Consider the following 19,391-nt stretch of genomic DNA (forward strand, 5'->3'; position numbering starts at 1 on the left):
GAAAGTGGAAAAGAGCCTTGAACTCATTGGCACAGGGGGAAATTTCCTAAACAGGACTCCAATGGCTCAAACTCTAAGATCAAGAATTGATAAATGGGACTTCATGAAACTGGAACGCTTCTGTAAGACCAAGGACATAGTCAATAAGACAAATTGGCAACCTACAGATTGGGAAAAAAAATCTTCACTAACCCCACATCCGATAGAGGGCTAATTTCTAAAATATATAAAGAACTCAAGAAGCTACCAAAAATCAAAGTGGATTTTTTAAAAAAAAAATTATGACACTTTATTATTCACTACAGGGAGCATGAGTGTGCCGTGGTGCATATGTGGAGGTCAGAGGACAACTTACAAAAGTTAGTTCTCTTCTTTTACCACATCAAACCCAGGGATGGAACTTGGATCAGACTTGGCTCCAAGCTCCTTTACCCACTAAACCATATTGTTAGCCCTCAAGACAGATTTTTTTAGTTGAAAATCATTTCTTCAAAATGTGAAATAGAATTTTAAGAGTCAGACATTTAACTAAGCTCTTTTATCCCATTGCCTGTAGTTTGTGAAAAAAAAATTTGTTGGCTTTTTGTTTTTAATCAGACGTTGAAAGGAATGGATGAGCCTCAAGAAATAGCCTCTTTGTTTCATCTTTAAGAATAATGTCAGTCATTTCCAACATCAGTCAGTCTTTAATTGTAAATGTTTCTGATTTGGGGGGTGGGGAAACAATGTGGTATGCATATTAAATAAATAAACATTTCCCTTCCCTGTGTGTTATAGCAGGAAACAAAAACTGAAAGACAAGTGTCTTAACTTCAGGAATATCAGTCCCCATGCCCTATAGCCCGATTATATGAACTTGCTTTCTTTGTGCTCTGATCCTTAAAGAGTCCATTTGCCTGTTACTTTGAGCAGTTCAGGCCAGTTACTTGTATCAGTAAAAACAAGAAAAGAGTTCAGGTGTCTATCAAATTCCCTCATTTGTCTCTAATTGAGATGTTTCTCTCATCTTTGTATTGTTCCCTCTTTGGGGACACTAAACAAAGAGACTCTGATCTACCTGGCTTGTATGGATGGCTTCACTGTTCTTCCCATTATTTCTTTTCTGAAACACTGACAAAGGTCTTGAAGATTTCTGACCCTCTATCATGTCAAAATTTTATCAAGATCACACCTCAAGCTCAAGACCTGGCATTTAAGTATGCAGCCACTGGTCACTAGGAAGAGCACACTGGGAAGGCCACATTAGAAAGAATGGAGTGAACAAAGGTCAGAGGTTAAAGGTATTCATTTCTCCTACATTCATAATTCCATCTCTGGTACCAATTTCCATTGCATGCAGCAGAAACTCAGCATGGTTTGAAAAAAGAGAATGACAGGGACTTTACCTCTTGGTCACCATGCAACCTTGAGAAAGGCATTCCACCGATCAACTATAAAGCAAGAATGTTTGTTTTTCTTTCTAGTTTTTAAGATAGGGTCCCATTACGTAGCCAAGTCTGGCCATGACCTCTCAATGCTCCTACTCCACCCCCTGAGTGCTGGCATGGCAGGTGTGTTTCTTACAAAGCTGGGAGGAATACCCATGTGAAGTGCCCAGTGGGGGCTGGCACAGAACATTCCTTTAACAAGTGCTTATTTCAGGTCTACTGTCTGCACTTCTGAGGGTCTCAGATAGAGAAAGAAGTGAGGCTAATATTTTCTGAAGAATTGTCTACTTTTAAAAATGCCTTTTTCTTTTTTTGAATTGGCAGGGCAAGTTCATATCCTCAGGTCCTGTGATATATGGGAAGAAGTCCGTGTCACAATCAGAAATGTCTAGAATAGGCAGGGTGTCTGGTTCTGGAACATTGGGTTCCTGCAGCTGGGATATAGGTCAAGTGTCCACTAAACCTTGTAGACTTGAGGGGGACCCTTAAGAGAGACCCAACCCTTGCATTCCCATTTGGTAAAGAGCTAAGAATGGCCCCATGCCTTGTAATAATTACAGCACATTGGCCATACTGTCAAGAGTACTGTCATCTAAAGAAGGATTCCAAAGTAATGCCTTAGCTGAAGGGGAAAAGATGTAAGGATTAATTAGCATTGTCTGCGTGAGTACTGGGTGGTGGGAGGGCTGGCTTGCTATTCGGGGTTATACAACAGCATACAGAGTAAGAGCTTCTGTTGCTCTGGACAAAGACTTTGGGAGGGAAATCCTATGCTTTCTCCATCGGTATTTTGCTACCATGACAACTTTCTGTACTAGCGGGTTATGGTAGCACTTGGTGAGAACTAGAATTAAATAGGAAAACAACCAGACTGTGTTCTGGTAGTAATCATCAATGTAGCACTTAGAGAGATGCATGGCATTGCATCCTGGTGTCTGGTACCACCATGCAGAGAGTAACACCATCTCTCTGTTTAGCACCTGCATGTGCCAGATGGTACTCAGGCAACTGTGTTCTTCAGTTTGGTGAACAAGAGAGACAAAAATTCTGCTCTCAGGGCTTACATTCGAGGAATGACTCTGTTGGCTCTTTATTTCTGATTAGGTCCTCCCTATTTCAGTTCTGGGAATTGAACCCAAGATCCTATTCATGCTAGGCAAGTACTCTTACTGGAAAGGTGGGAGTGGGGGACAGTTCCAACCATTGGAACGCTCTTTCACAATGTGTGGCCATAGCTTTTTTTCATTGCCCACATAATCTGGCCTTATTGTGACTAGCCTATCAGTGTGTTCCAAAACCCAATTGTCCATTTCTACCTGTGAATGCATCATTAGCAGAACAGGCATTTGCAGTTCCTTCCATGTGGTGTGTCAGTGTGACCCACATACACAAAGCACAGGGATCCCTTCAGAATTGGCTGTGACTGTGCAGATGCAGCAGTTATTGCCAAATTTCCCTTCTGTGCCCACATCTGCTGCCACTCCTAGAACTCACTCTCTTTGCTCCAAGGATTGCCGCCTATGTAGACATATCTGGCCAGTTCTTCAGACTTGTACACCCCCCTGATTTTTGTAAATAGTCCGTATTTCCCATTTCTGAGGCCACAGTTAGACAAAAGTTCAACATTATCAGAGTAGACCCTTTAAGTTGTGCCCTGCTTTGGGAAAGAAGGAAAGTAGCTGAATCTCTGCTTTGACTCCTAAAACTTAAGACACCAACTCAGGGCCAGGCATACTGGTGGGTGCCTTTAATCCCAGGGAGGCAGAGGTGGGTTGATATCTGTGAGTTGGAGGGCAGCCTGGTCTATAAAGTGAGTCCAGAACATCCAGGGCTTTTTCCACAGAGAAACCCTGTCTTGGGAAAGAGATGACTCGGCCTGAGCTTGGAGTCAGATGCTATGTAGCTGGGTACCACTTCCAAACTTCCTATACACATCCAAGGTTCTAAATATGAACATCTTGTTTTACTGACTGTGGATGTGGATGAGGGAGTTGAGGGTAGTTATACCACGCGGTACCCCCTCTATCTCTACTCCCACCAAGGTTTGACACACAAGTTTCCTCCCATGTCAGCCTCCCTGGAATGCATCACCGTACTTACCTACAGCCAAGAGTCTTCATTGCAAGTGATCATGACCCAATTAAAGCTGACTTTGGAAAAACAGGCTTGTGTGGTTCATGTAACTGGAGAGGGCTGGTTTCCTGCATGTCTCAGTTGGTCATAAATTTTGATTCTCCATAATATCCCTCTCATCCAGGCCCTTTCTACTGGACAGTCTTACATTTTGTTGTAACGAGGGGATGAGAGAAGCAGAGTGAGTTCACAGGGGTAGACACAATGTTCTTATTCAAGGAAAGGACAATGGATATGAAGGAGTTAGACTCTGCAAGCATCTTCCACAGGGACTCTATTGACTGTCACTGACAAAGACAGAGAGGACAGCATGCCACTTGATATAACACTGGTAGTGACTAATTCATGTTTGCTAAAGTATTGGTAGGGAAAAACGACCCAAATGCAAATTGAGAAAAGTGAGAAAGGGGGAGACGCAGTGATAGCAGCTAGTCCCCACATCCGTAAACCTCCATCCATGTCATGTGGTGTCTTGGTGCACAGCCCTGAGGACATCCCTAGCAACGACTTGCTAGTATCATAGGACCATTGCAATAACTTACCCTCCTTCCTAATAACTGTTGCTTGTCAGGTCTGGAAGACACCCTGTTCATCTTCATTAGTGGTAGACATCTGTGTGTCTGAGTTATCGTACTTTCTAGTGCCGACAAATACCCAGAATGAGAGTGTCATTAGAAGCCCTCATGGAGCAATCCTTTGCACTAACTGCTGCCCATAATGCTCACAGCTTCTTCGCTGATATTGCCAAATAAAGGCTGCCTCTTAATGATTCACTTTTATTATCATTATCACTGTCACAAGGAACATCTAACTCATTTCGGCCACACTTGCTGTAGAATCTAGAACAGCTATTCTCAACCTGTGGGTCGAGACCCCTTTGGGGGTGTCGCACATCAGACATCCTTCCTATCAGAGATTTACATTACGATTCATAACAGTAGCAAGATTACAGTTATGGAGTAGCAATGAAATAATCTTATGGTTGCCGGGTCACCACAGCATGAGGAACTGTTTTCAAGGGTCACAGCAGTAAGATGGTTGAGAACCACTGATCTAAATGACGTTCCTCAGACTGACCTGACACATATACCGTCTGACTAAACCAAGCTAAGACCAAGAGCACAGATGCTCAAGGAAGCATCTTTTGTTTACTCAGTCAACAAATGCCTACTGTTCTCATGTGCATGCAAACATACTGAGCCAAGAGGAGGGTAACCTTGAAGAATGATGCGCCATTGGGAATCTTGTGTATGGTACAGACAAGTAGCTGGACAGTGGCAGGGATGTGAGAGTCCCAAGACAAGCAGCAGGAGTGTCCGGAGCATAAGGATATGACCAGCTCCATCCCGGCTGGGGTGGGGGGTGAGAAAGTAGGCTGCTAGGCATGCATAGAAGAGAAGACACACACCCTAGGTCAAATGAGAGTGGCGCTAGGTTGACCATCAGTCTAGTGGAAGCAACAGAAACAATATGGCTCAAAATCAGGAAGCAAAAGGGAGACCAGGCTTCTAAGAACTACAAGAAACTTGGTCCAGGTTGGGCCCATAGGGAAAAGTAAGAAGGCCCAGCCCTGGAGAGCCATCTGTAGAGTTTGGACATCACCTGTCAGTGCATTTCCTTCCCAGACCATCTTACAAGGCTGTCTTGGATGGTCAGTAATACCCAGTTACATCAGGAGCAAGATACACCCCATACCCACATCCACTTACCTGCCATATAGAGACAAAGGGCATGCCTTGGTCATCTAATCCTGGCCATAAAATCAGGGACTTGCTAGCCCACTGCTAATAAAACCCTTACTGGCTGCAAAGGTATGTCTTACATTTAAAAAAAAATCATGTGGTTTTTGCAACCTAATTAAAATCTCAGTTACTCAACCACTGGAACAACCGACAAGGAAGGTTACGATGAAAACGCCATACCTACAACATCATGGGTCTTCTGGTTCAGTGGTCTGGGTGAGAGCTGGATGTTAGTAGTATTTCAGGCTGCTGGGTGTGAACTTCTGCAGAGTACAGTGCCAGGCAGGTGGAGTTCTGGAGAAAAACAGGTTCCCTTGCTGTCCTGGTCAAACTCTGTAGACCCTGGGTCCCCATGCAAACCCTCCTGTGAGATCCTCAGCAGCACCCTATGGGAAGGGCTGAGCTCTCTTGAGGCGCTCTTACCCACTGCTAGAAGACAGACATAAAGTCACCCTGTTCAAAGGCCAATGTAAAAGCAGCTGGAAAGGAAGGGCTGTCTCACCTACTGCTCGTTCCTACCCACAAGCAACATCTAAGCTCTGTAATGATTAGAATGAGACTGGTCCCCATAGCCTCATATATTGGAATGTTTGGTTCCCAGTTGGTGGAACTGTTTAGAAAAGTTTAAGAAGTGTGGCCTTCTTTGAGTAGTAGATGTGGCCACGTTGGAGGAGGTATGTCACTGGAGGTATGGGCTTTGAGGTTTCAAAAGTCCACACCAGGCCCAGTCTCACTCCTCTCCCTGCCTGCTGTCTGTGAATCAGATATAAGCTCTCTGCTACTACTCCAGCACCATGCCTGCCTGCCCGCCTGTTGCTATGCTCCCCACCATGATGGTCATGAACAAACCCTGTGAAACTGTAAGCAAGCCCCTAATTAAATTTTTTTTTAATGTTGCCTTGATCACTGTGTCTCCTCATAGCAATAGAACGATAACGAAGACAGGCTCTGTGAGCCACACTGTGCAGGGCTCTAAAGCATTATCCAGGACTCCCCCCGACCACTTTCACTTACCTGGAAACTCCAAGCTGGCCTCATTAGCATATTACTTCTGCTCACCCAATCCCCCACAGCCCCTTCCTTCTCACTCCCACCTCCACATCTCCCCCAACACCCCTGCCTTTGCCATTTAGTCACTGGAGTTAGGTTTTCCATCGTGTTCCTGAAATGCACATATTTGGAATGAAAATGTGGTTGGCTTATTTGTCATAGACAAGTAGCTGTGGGCTCTGTGGTCCATCCCTGTTACTCCATTCCCCTTTCTCCTCCTCATCCATCAGGGACACCGAGTGAGTGACAAGCTCTCCGGGTGCTTCTCAGGGTGCTGCCTGGCACTGTTCCTTCTGAACTGAGACAGCAAATCGTTGCCCAAGGCCGTGGCTTGTTTCTCACAACAATTAACAGTTGCCCTGGTGTTAATTTCCAATCAATAGCCTGCCATGCTTGGCTCCAAGCTGTCGGCTGGAGGCCTCTACAGCACATTTTGAAAGTAACTTGCCAGGAGGTGGAACTTTGGCTATGGCTCCTCCAAAAGCCCCCACCAAATATTTTAGGAACACCAAATGCCCTCTCACCACTTACAGGGGTTGAGGGACTGGGGGACCAGGCAGGTGGCTCTAGACACCTCTTTGAGTCTGATGACAGATTGGGGACACAGGTGGAACTGCCTCTCCTCAAGAGTGGTGGCCCTTTGAATATTCATGAAGATCTCATTTTCCTATTTTGGCTTTTTTGAAACATTTTGCTGTTTGGGGTGGCTGTATTTTTCTTCCATTTAAACCCCTCATTTAAATGTCTCTTGCTCTCTCTCTTTTTTATTTTTTTCTTTTTAATTTAAATCAAATAGCCATGGTTTCTCACTTCTTACCTGTGTCACTTCCTCCAGCTCCCTGTGGACAGAATGAGACCCGAGAGGATGGCAAGACAATCCAGCTGCCCCCATGCAAGACAGGAGCATGGATTGTCCCGGCCATCATGGCCTGCTACCTCTTGGTGGCGAACATCCTTCTGGTCAACCTCCTTATTGCCGTCTTCAAGTGAGTGGCCACTCCTTCAGGCATATTGGAGGGTGGATGGGCAGCATCCCATGGGATCCCATGTCATGTGACTCTCCGGTCTGTTTCAGCAATACATTTTTTGAGGTCAAGTCGATATCCAACCAAGTATGGAAATTTCAGAGGTACCAGCTCATCATGACTTTCCACGAGAGGCCGGTTCTGCCCCCACCGCTCATCATCTTCAGTCATATGACCATGATATTCCAGCACGTGTGCTGCCGGTGGAGGAAGCATGAGAGTGACCCGGATGAAAGGGACTACGGCCTGAGTGAGCTGCAAGCCGGCACCTGCAGCCGGAAGTTCCCAGCAATTCCCATAGGCAGTCAGGCAGGCAGGATCCATGCCTTCCTTGGTTCTCCTGCCTCATGCATATTTTAGGGGATGGGACAGGGACCTGCTTGATGAGATACAGAATAGAAGGAAGACAGTATAGCATGAACTAAGCCAGATTTCTTAGCCACATCTAGTAAGAGAAAAAGCATTCTCCAACAGTGCTGGCGCTCCACCTTCACGCACACTTCTTCCAAGGATCCCATTGTAAATCAGCCACGTTAATATGCACCAAGTGCTAAATTAGCTATAATTCTTTAAACAGTGTATCCTGAGTTTTATTCTTCCATGCTCATTTCTGGGACTATCACTATTCCAGATCTTAAATGTTTTCTAAGCCTTCAGCACTGTGCCTATAGGATTTTTTATTTTTATTTATTTATTTATTTATTTATTTATTGAAGAAAATGAACCTTGCTTTCAAAACACAGAACAGTGGCCTCTCCACCACCCACCACCCACCTTCTAACCCAGTGTTTCTGAAGGGAAGTTTGGCTGGCACTGGGCTGGAACAGTTCCTCACTGTGTAAGAACATGTGAATCATGGCAGGAGACTTAACATATCCATCTCTGCACATTAAGTACCATTGGCTCCTGCAGGCTCCCCATAGGCATAAACTCTAGAATTGCTGGAAGTGCAGTGACTTATAGACAATCTACTGTGCCTTTTCCAAATGTGTCAAGTCTACAGCTACATTAAATCCACAAACATGAGCCTCTGGAATGGTGGTCCAGGAATCTACCTCTGGTCCATGGTCCATACACCCATGGCTTAAAACCAGACTTATTTAGTCAACTGCTTCTCTAAAGCTGAAACGCCTAGTCGTCTCCCTGACTAAGCAATGTCCTAGACATTCAAATCAGACAGTTGGAAGGGCCTAGAAATGCGACTATCATTTCCTTCTGAAACACAAGTTTAGGCGAACAGAAAGCCTGAGTGCCCTGATATTTCGTCCTCAAATCATGTCAGCATGGTCAAGTCCTGGGCAAGGAAGACTGTCTTGATTGCTACCTTACAAGAATATTGCACTGGAGGTCAACTCAGGGCTCCAAGTCAATTTCAATAAAACATGAGCATTTGTGGTAGAAAACTTGGCTTAGCTAGAGAGCACAATGCAGTGCAGGACAGAGGGCTGTGGGATTAATTTTTTATTATCATCATGACCAAATACCTAACAAAAGAAACTTAAAGAAGGAGAGAGGTAGTGTTCATAGTTCATGGTTTACAGAGACTCGGTTTATTATGGAAAGGAAGGCCTTGGAAATGATGGGTCTCCATAGCAGCAGGAGTCCAAGGAGCAGCCAGTTCCTCCTACCTCCAGGCTATGAACTTTAAAGACTCATTCACAGTGACCCAGACAGACCTCACATATCCTAATATGGCACTGCCCTCTCTCTGAGGACCAGCTGCTCAAATGCATAAGCCTGGAGGAAGGGGATTTTTGTGTTCAAATTACAACCGAGGTCATCCAGAGACCTTCCTTCAGAGCCCATTTCATAGGTCTAAGAATACTAAGAAGCCCCACCAACCTCATCTATGTGGTTTGCTTTTGGTGCGCCTTGTTTATGTGGCTGGGTCTTACTTTATAGCCCTGGCTAGCCTGGAACTCACTATATAGACCAGGCTGGCACCATCCTGGAGATTCCCTACATCTACCTCCCAAGGTGCTGGGATTAAAGGCATGCAGTACCATGCTCAACCATAGACCATAGACACTGTTTTCTCATTTTAAGCCAGGGTAGTATTAGATGCATCACCAGGTCTCTGCATATGTGACAGGTGACACAGTTCCCAGAGACTTCCTTCTCACAGGGAAGAGCTTGAAAATTTGACAGGATATGCAGAGTGAAGAGCAGAGAGGAAAGCCCTGGATATATCCACCCATCGGGGAAGAAGGAAGATCTCCCCTTCAGCCTATCGCTGTCATTAAAAGATCCCAGAGCATTTCCAGGTTCTTGCAGAGCCTAAGAGTAAACCTTGAGATATATGGTAAAATCTGACATGGCAATAAAAATTTTTTTTGAAGAATATTTTATTCTTTTAAAAAGAGCAGCATAGGACTAGGGGTTGGCTCCGTCTCTAAAGTGATTTTTATACAAGCATGAGGCCCTGATTCTAGAGACAGAGCATTCACACAAATGCCAGACAGAGAGATAGCAAGTGTTTAAAACATACACACACACACACACACACACACACACACACACACACNACACTCACACACACTCACACACACACACATACACACACACATGCTCACACACACACACACACACACACACACACACACACACACCATACTCCTGTGTGCTCACGCATCCACGCATGCACATACACGAATATCAAAGAAGTCTAATGAGGGACTTGTGAGTATTGGGACTACTCCTTTAGATCTTAGAAACATCCCTAGCAGAGGGCAGCGTGAATCCTTGGCAGCAGGGAGGGAGGCTATACATGGCCTCTCCTCTTCTTGACCCTGAATTTCATGACCACATCTCAGGCATCCCTCAGAGCCTGCCATATTTGAAAAGTGCAGTCTGCCTGTTCTGGTCTGGTGTTTTCTGTATTCTCTGTGGCTTTTACAGTCATGTTTTATAGCCCCTAGCAAGTTCTAATTGATGTGTCTAGGCAAACAAGAGTGATCTAAAACAAAACCCCAAAGAGCTGAGACTCGGCCCTCCTAACCCTTGAGCCAATCCCTGTGGCATCTCAAGGGCCCAGGATGAGAAAGACTTCCTGATTTGGGAAATTTCCAAAGCAACTCTCTTTCTCAAACCCTGTTCTATAAACCATTCAAAGGCTCACAGTTCCACCAGACTTCTGTGGCTGTCACATAGATGGGTATGTTTACCTTTTATTAGAAGAAAACCAGAATAACAATAGCACAGATAAAGGAGACTTCTTTTTCTTACATAACAAAAAGTGAGCCAGTGGTCCAGGACTCCAGCCACGGCTCACTGAGGTCAAAGTCCCAGACTCTTTCTTGTTTTCAGCTCAGCTCTTCCTTTTGTGTCAGTTAGTTTTTCAAGGTCACAGCACAGTCGCTGAGTTTCCAGTAATCAAATGTTTAAGTTGAAGTTAGGAAAAAGAAAGGAAACTGAAAAGTATAGAAAGAGCCTGCCTCTCTCTCTCTCTCTCTCTCTCTCTCTCTCTCTCCAGTCAGGGAAGTCAAAATCTCTTTCCTACATGTCAGGAATGACTAGAAATGTGTTTATGTGGCCCTCTTGACTCTGAATAGAAAAAATCATCCATGCTTCCAGTTGCTTCCTTTCCCTTCCTTCCTTCCTTTATGTTCTCAGTCCTGCGGCTTCCTTAATTAAGCCAAGCTCCTGTGGTAGCCAGGTATACCCAGGTAGGCTCCAGAGACCGCACTACTCTGTGGCTCAGGAAGACACTGGTGATCTGAGTGGCCTAATTAGATTTGGACTCTGTCTGGAACTTACAATAGAATCTGGGAGACTTTCCCCAGCCTGGATTTCTTTCAAACTGTCAGTAGGCCACAGACCAGATGCTGCTGTGGTCCCTGTTCTGTCTCATGGCTCTCTTCTCCCCCTCCCCCACTCCCACAGAACTCTTCATAACTGATGATGAGCTCAAGAAAGTACATGATTTTGAAGAGCAGTGCATAGAGGAATATTTCCGAGAGAAGGATGATCGCTTCAATTCGTCCAACGATGAGAGGATACGGGTTACATCAGAAAGGTGGGTTCCTTCACACAGGTGCTTCCTGCCACAGGCCACGTTGCCGGTTAAATTGTTCTCACATCTCCAAAACATAGACCTCTTACGCTTATCTTTATTGCCCAAGAAAACATGGACATTCTGAAAGAACAGGACATTTCCTGTTCAGTCAGTTGATCAAAGTTCCAGATTTAGAGACCCTAGACCTTTCCAGGAAATAATGGAAGGACTGAGCTGGACAGGAGAATTGGCAAGTCTAGAACAGATCTGGCTTGGACCAGAAACTGGAGACTTTTGTCCTAGATGTAAAGCAAGGGAGACCCAGACCCAACTTAGGCTCTTCAACAAGTCCATGTTTCATAATATGGTCATTAAGCATTCTTAGTCAGAGGAGAATAGGGCCCTGTTTGGCTTAAGTGAGTGTCCCATGTCTTCTAGACAAACAAAAACATAGGCTCTGTCAATCAGTGGGAATAATAGTTGGTATTTTTCCAAGAATTATTTTTGGTTATTTTCTATAGAACATGATGAAGAACAAAGAAGTTAATCTATTCAGATTATTTTGTCACTTATCAAATGGCTTTGAGAGCCAAGAGACGGATAAGAAAAATCTCCTACGCAAACATTAGCACCTGTGCTCTGATGGTAACACCCACATCACAAGACAGGCATAGCTTCATGTGCACCAGTAACCACAGTGCTGTCAGGGGTAGAGACAGTAGGACCACTAGGGCTTGCTTAACCTAAAAAAAAAAATGCAAGCTCTAGATTTACAGAGAGATCCTGTCTCAAAAAAAAATAAAATAAAATAAGATGCAACACACACACACACACACACACACACACACACACACGAAGCATGCATGTGCCTGGGAACACACAGATCAGATATCTAGATAGCTCTAGATCTAAGCAAATGCTCCTATGGTTTCTTGTGTCTCTTGCATTACTATAGACTAAGAAAGCCATCATTCCAAGCCAGTGTATTCATAACCCAGCATTAGCATTCAAAACAATACTCAGAGGGTGTCATGAAGAACTGGTGCAACTGTGCTGTAACTGTTTACTCTATAAAGACAGAAAGAGCAAATTGTGAATAGTGTAGAAGACATAATAGATTGATGACTGCAGTCAGTGTGACGAAGCTTCAAAGATTTGAGAAACACTTGTAATTTTCATGAAATGACACTTTGTATGTCTACATCAAAGATTCTTTATTAACAAGAGTTTAAGTTTTTTGTCTCTTGCTCATTTTTTAGAGAATGCAGCTTATATACATAGGTATAATCACATATGCCAATGCGTGATTATATCCATAGGTACCAAGCCAATATTAATACGGTATAAGGCTGTGGACAGATTTTATACACAGCTGCCACTACAAAATAGAGAGATTTATGATATGCTGTAAAGTAGTTCTCTGGCAAACAGAGGACGGAGCTGAAATTCTGAAGCTCTCTCTTTTTCTGAAGCCTTGGAAAGCTGTTTATGAATGGACATACAGCCATGCGCTTCCAGAAAATTGTGCCATGTGGGAATATTACCATAGCTGAGACACATTTCCTTGGCATATGTCTTCAGGCCTTTGAGATGCTTTTCGAATTCAGGAAGCCACAGGCCTAGGAGGCCAGAAAGGCAAGAAGGGAGAGGTATGCTAAGATGCCAGGAAAGTTTTGCCTCTCTGGGGAACTGGGGTGATGAGGGCCATATGTCAGCACACGTGAATATACTATGACCAAGTCAGCAACTCCTTCTGGAAAACCCAGAAAGGAACCAGAGTCTCTCACTCCATGTCAGCCAACCCTGCAAGAAAACTCCCTCCCCTGACCTGCCAGTGTGGATCCTCAGAATCTGAGTGAGGTGAGAAGGTACCAGGAATGTGAACAGAGACGCTCGACCTCTTGGTGCATGGGCAATAGGAAGACTGGGCCTAAAGACCCAGCACGGCCTCCTAAGCAGGCCCAGGGCTGCAAATTCGGGCCTTGTTCTTCTTCTCTGACTTCCATTCATTTTAGAGTTTTTGCTGGGGTTATTGTTGGGTTCTTTGCATTTCTAAGAAAACCAAAAACTGATATCTTGCAGCAATGGAACAGTATGCAGCACGACAGAAATGCCCCAGGATGCATCTGTACTGGCTGCCTCAGTATCCGCCAGGACATCCTTTCTGAGTAAAGTGGCAGGTGATAGCACTGGCCTCTTAGAGACAGAGCTAGAAACGGAGATCTGTATGCGAGTGTGTCTGTGTGTCGAGACATGAGCAGAGATGTTTGTGGCTGCATTTCCCTGTCGGTTGTACACAGTCTGTATAACAGAGAATATTATATAATTCCACCTTCGTGCAGATTGCGGAAATGTGAAAACAGAGAGCATCAGGAGCTTATTCTCTTCTCATGGGCATGTGCCACTTTCCATCTCCCCAGTACCCTGTTCTCAGCATCTTCTGAGTTCATCTGAAACGGACCTCTCTCCATCTAGAGATGTGAGGGATGGAAAGCTAAAGACAGTTTCTTCCCATGTAACATCGTGATCTCCACAACGGCCTTCTTTCTCTTTTTAACTCAGTCACTGTATGTGTCTATCTCCTTAGGGATTCCTGTTCATTTATAAATTCGTATCACCTGAGTCCGCGTTCTGTTGCTTAAGCTATTCAGCCACGATCAGCCCAGAGTGACTGCAATCATGACTGAAAATCCTGGGTGGGCTCTGTGTGTTCATTCATATGTGAAGGTCAGAAGACAACTCGCAGGAGTGGGTTCTCCCTTCTACCTTGTACATCCCAAGGATCAAACTCAGGTTATCGGACTTAGTGATAAGCGCCTTTGCCTGCTGAACTATCGCATTGGTCCCAAACTTTTCAAGGAAAAAAAAATTAAGTTTAAAGGAAGATATCAAGTTATAGAACAAAAGTAAAGTAAATTTGACCCTAGGTCCTTTTTGGATGTTAGGTTCTACACTAAGCCCCTTACAGTTATATCCAGGCCTTCATCATTAATTAGGCTGTTGAGTGGATTAAATGGTTAATCACACCCAGAGTGATGGATGAGAATGGCTTAACACTGGTCCGTACTGTTTTCTACAAGACTTAACACAGCAACTACCTAGGAGTATAGAGAAGTCATGAAAATTGCTTTAAAATAGTTCTTGAGCTGGGGATGCTGTTGCATGCCTTTAATCCCAGCACCCAGGAGACAGAGGCAGGCAGATCTTTGTGAGTTCAAGGTCAACTTGGTCTATAAAGCAAGTTCCAGGACAGCCAGAGTTACATAGACAGACCCTGCATATCTTTTTGCAGCACCTTTGCAGCTGGCTTCCCATTCTGGTTTTATTTTTTGAGTCTGTGCTGTTTTGTTCTTAGGGCTCCCATCAGACCTTTCCTAATGTACCTAAAGGGCTTCTTCCTCCTGCATGCCAACTTCCTTTCAATTTTTTTGGATTTCTGATCTAGGTCCAGCTGACCTCCCTTGTTAGTCTCTCTCTCTCTCTCTCTCTCTCTCTCTCTCGCTCGCTCGCTCGCTCGCTCGATCGCGCGCTCTCTCTCTCTCTCTCCCTCTCCTTTTCTCTGTGGTGTGGAGCCCTAAACCCAAAGGGTGGTAAACAAAGAGGTCCTACCACCCAGGCTACACACAGACATTTCTCAGCCCTTAGACCAGCGATCCCATGTAGTCAGGCCAAAACAGTACCATTATCCCCGTCAGATATCAGCCCTGTATCCACTGGGCTCCACAAAGAACACAGCAGGAGAATAGCTATTCTGCTTCTTATTACTCTTCTAGTGCTTAAATACTACTAGGAAGCAGTACCTGGGGGATGCTGAAGCTGAAAGCTAAAAGTCTCTGAATTATGGCAGGCACAGTAGAGCTTGCTAGTCATCGCAGCAGTTCAGGAAACCGAGGTAGGAGTGTCACTGGGCAAGCAAGTGCAGCCTGTACAACGCGGAGTGACTTCTTTTAAGAATTACTAAAACTACAGAAAACCAGTGGATTAGATCATTTCTAAAGTGTCTTCAATACAAAAGTATCCCGATCCTGTGATCCTCGGGTAGTGGCAGGAACGCCACTCTCTCCCCCTTCAGCCTCTCCCCTTTACCCATAACCCTCCTGACTGTGTCTTGGAGTCGAGCACAGCTTTGACATCTGCTAGCCTGATCCTCCAACTCCCCCAGCAGAAGAACCCACCCAAGTGACTCTTACTCTTTGCTTCTCATACAGGGTGGAGAACATGTCCATGAGGCTGGAGGAAGTTAATGAGAGAGAACATTCCATGAAGGCTTCACTCCAGACCGTGGACATCCGGCTAGCACAGCTGGAGGACCTCATCGGGCGAATGGCCACCGCCCTGGAGCGCCTGACTGGTCTGGAGCGGGCAGAGTCTAACAAAATCCGCTCAAGGACCTCCTCAGACTGCACAGATGCAGCCTACATCGTCCGCCAGAGCAGCTTCAACAGCCAGGAAGGGAACACCTTCAAACTTCAAGAGAGTATAGACCCTGCAGGTGAGGAGACCATGTCCCCAACTTCTCCAACCTTAATGCCCCGTATGCGAAGCCATTCTTTCTATTCAGTCAATGTGAAAGACAAAGGTGGTATAGAAAAGTTGGAAAGCATTTTCAAAGAAAGGTCCCTGAGCTTACACCGAGCTACTAGCTCCCACTCAGTAGCAAAAGAACCCAAAGCTCCTGCAGCCCCTGCAAACACCTTGGCCATTGTTCCTGACTCCAGAAGACCGTCATCCTGCATAGACATCTATGTCTCTGCCATGGACGAGCTCCACTGTGATATAGAGCCTCTGGATAATTCCATGAACATCCTTGGGCTGGGCGAGCCAAGCTTTTCAGCTCTAGCACCTTCCACAGCCCCGTCAAGTAGTGCCTATGCAACGCTCGCACCTACAGACCGACCTCCCAGTAGGAGCATTGATTTTGAAGACCTCACCTCCATGGACACTAGATCTTTTTCATCAGACTATACCCACCTCCCAGAATGCCAAAACCCCTGGGACACAGACCCTCCAACGTACCATACCATCGAGCGTTCCAAGAGTAGCCGCTATCTAGCCACCACGCCCTTTCTTCTGGAAGAAGGCCCCATTGTAAAATCCCATAGCTTTATGTTTTCTCCTTCAAGGAGCTACTATGCCAACTTTGGGGTGCCCGTGAAAACGGCAGAATACACAAGTATTACAGACTGTATCGATACAAGATGTGTCAATGCCCCCCAAGCAATAGCTGACCGAGCCACCTTCCCTGGAGGTCTCGGAGACAAAGTGAAAGACTTATCTTGTTGCCACCCTGAGCGAGAAGCTGAGCTGAGCCATCCTAGCTCTGACAGTGAGGAAAATGAGGCCAGAGGCCAGAGAGCTGCCAATCCGATATCCTCTCAGGAGGCTGAAAATGCAGACAGAACCCTATCCAACAACATCACAGTTCCCAAGATAGAGCGCGCCAACAGCTACTCGGCGGAGGAGCCAAACGTGCCATATGCACATACCAGAAAGAGCTTCTCCATCAGTGACAAGCTTGATAGACAGAGGAACACGGCAAGCCTCCGAAATCCCTTCCAGAGAAGTAAGTCCTCCAAGCCGGAGGGCCGAGGAGACAGCCTATCCATGAGGAGACTGTCTAGAACATCGGCCTTTCATAGCTTTGAAAGCAAGCACAACTAAACCGGCTTACCATGTGTTGCAGGAGGCTCGAGAACCCAGCACTAAATTCTCCCCAGTGCCCACCACCACGCCCCCCCCTTCCTTGAGTTAGACCTGCTTTATTCTTAGCTGAGCAAAACAATGGGAGACATTAACTCAAAGGTAACCTCTGGGCCACAGGTCAAACAAGCATTCCATCTGGTCCAGTGCAAAACACAGGGGTTAAAGCATGTTCCTATCTGTTGGGCAGGGAGGGGTAAAGACAACAGGCAGGGGCTAGAGATGAATGGGTGTCGCCAGGCACCAGAGAAAGTCATGCGCTCTGGGGAAGCCAATGTGCTTCAGCACTCTCCATGCCAACAGGCATCATGGGATTTCGGCCCTGTTATCAAGAGTCCAGGGCTGAATTGCAAAATGAAATAAGAGTAGGCAGCGTACAAGATGAGATATTCTAAACTTCCATTCTGTTTTCTTTTCACATTGGTTCCATCACTGGTGACTGATGAAGAACATCCTTTTTATTCAGTATAAGCCGGCAGCAAGCAGTTCTACCTAACGTCCCACATCCTTCTCATGCCAACACCTCTGTAATTGGTCATTATAAAGAAAACCAAGGTAACAGTCATATATACAGTTCACCTGTCTCTTATCTATTCACCTCTGGTGCCACAACTGTTTATCTCTTTAGAAGAAAATAAGGGAACAGAAAAAAAAATGCCTTTTTTTTTGTCTTGCGATCAAAATGAAAGAAGAATTGATGTTAAAAGCAAAAGTCATATGATTTATAATATACCACGGGCAATCAAGTATAGTCAAGGAAGCTCAGGATGAATGTACTCAGATACTTTTATATTTGTAAGTTATTTTGTATCTCACCTGTCATCAAAGGATTCACTCATCAAATGTGTAATATGGAACTTTAAGGAAAATGTGGGAAGATCTAACGTTAAGTTGCCAGTGGGATGTTGTCACAGTCTCACCATTCATAGTGTGTGACGCTGCTGTGTGGGCCTTCATCGTCTGCATGTCTCCACTATGTCCTCCAGACACCTCCAAGATGTAACTGCCAAATTTCCATACTGCTCATCACGTGACCATTTTGTATTTGAACACATGGTTATATGTGGATATTTTCATACCTAGAGTTTTAGCCATGTAATCTGAGCTCAGCATAAATTTAATCAGAGTTTTTCAAGGGCTGGTATCTTTTTTATGGAAACGTTCCAAAGTACTTTTTAAGAAAGTTTAAAAACCATAAATAACCTTAGATTTGACTAGGGGCTTGATATCGACCCAAACCCATCAGTTGCAGGTAGGCCATGAATATGTTTCCTATTTACAAAGCTGTAAAAAAGATACAGTAGGGCCAAAATAGAAAGCAAATTTACCATATACAGAATTCTATAGTTTATGCTGCTTACATATACATCCACATTCAGACTCATGTTTATATACAGTATATATACAGACACATAGAGAGACTTTCTAAAGTCTTTGACTTTCTGTCATCTGACGGTATAACTAAGATTATTTTTTAGTGTCCAGGAAGTTTCTCTGGAAAAAGTTTATTGTGCTATTGAACCCACTGTTGAAATTATAATTTTCAAAAGAAAAATATCTCTGGTCTTCACCTGTCTTTTCACTGAACAAGAACAGTCAAATCGGTCTCCTCCCCCTCCCCCCCCCAATCTCCATCTATTTGGAAGCACCCTTTGTCATGAGAGCCCTTTCACTCTGGTTGCTCTGACACACAGCTATTATCACCAAGTACAATCTGAATAGATGAGTGCTTCTAAGCCAGTTTGTATTACACCGTCTAGAATGGAGGCATATGTTTCTAGAATAGAACCTGGACTTGAAGTGGGATAAAGTGATCTTGACCACAAAGCTTTGGATTCCTATTTAGATCACTGAACACGAAGTCTTTAAGAAAAATTATTCGGGGCCAGGAATAGTTAGTGGTGATGTTCACTGTGTATGATTCTGGGCACTTGGGAAGAAGAGGGGCAAAGATAAGGAATTCAGAGTCAGCCTCTGGTACAGAGCAAGCTCAAGGCCAACCTGGACTACATGAGACGCTGTTGCAGAGAGAAAGGGAAGGGAGAAGGAGGGAGAGAGGCAAGGAGGGGGAGAGAGAGAGAGAAAGGAGGAGGAGGAGGGAGGGAGGGAGGGAGAGAGAAGAAGGAGGAGGAGAGAGAGAAATATAATTTAATGTTCCTGGTCCCAGGTGTTCCTTGGTTTGTTTTTTTCACTGCAGTTCTAAACACCAAGGTGCATATCCCTTAGTGAAATCAAGTCAGTACACCCCAAAAACCTGTAGCCCTTAAATACTTTTTAAAGAAAAATATCTTTTCAGCAGAAGAGTGGCAAGTGTGTATCC

General features: G+C 44.8%; 1 protein-coding gene across 21 annotated transcripts in view; it reads left to right on the top strand.

Moving 5' to 3' along the window:
• The window catches only part of Trpm3 (transient receptor potential cation channel subfamily M member 3), a 508,459-nt gene extending 489,355 nt beyond the window's left edge, over positions 1 to 19,104 (top strand). For 17 of the 21 annotated variants that reach the window (XM_029539424.1, XM_021218256.2, XM_029539425.1 and 14 more), the window contains 4 exons: positions 7,188 to 7,338; positions 7,428 to 7,627; positions 11,260 to 11,392; positions 15,580 to 19,104. In XM_029539424.1, coding sequence (XP_029395284.1) covers positions 7,188 to 7,338; positions 7,428 to 7,627; positions 11,260 to 11,392; positions 15,580 to 17,032 — 1,937 coding nt within the window. In that variant the 3' untranslated portion in view covers positions 17,033 to 19,104. The remainder of the gene's footprint in view (positions 1 to 7,187; positions 7,339 to 7,427; positions 7,628 to 11,259; positions 11,393 to 15,579) is intronic. The other 4 variants (XM_029539490.1, XM_021218415.2, XM_021218419.2 and 1 more) reach the window with 3 other exon arrangements.
• The last annotated feature ends 287 nt before the right edge of the window (positions 19,105 to 19,391 follow it).

This window comes from Mus pahari, chromosome 1 (genome assembly GCF_900095145.1).
Source record: "Mus pahari chromosome 1, PAHARI_EIJ_v1.1, whole genome shotgun sequence".
In the NCBI taxonomy this organism is placed as follows: domain Eukaryota; kingdom Metazoa; phylum Chordata; class Mammalia; order Rodentia; family Muridae; genus Mus; species Mus pahari.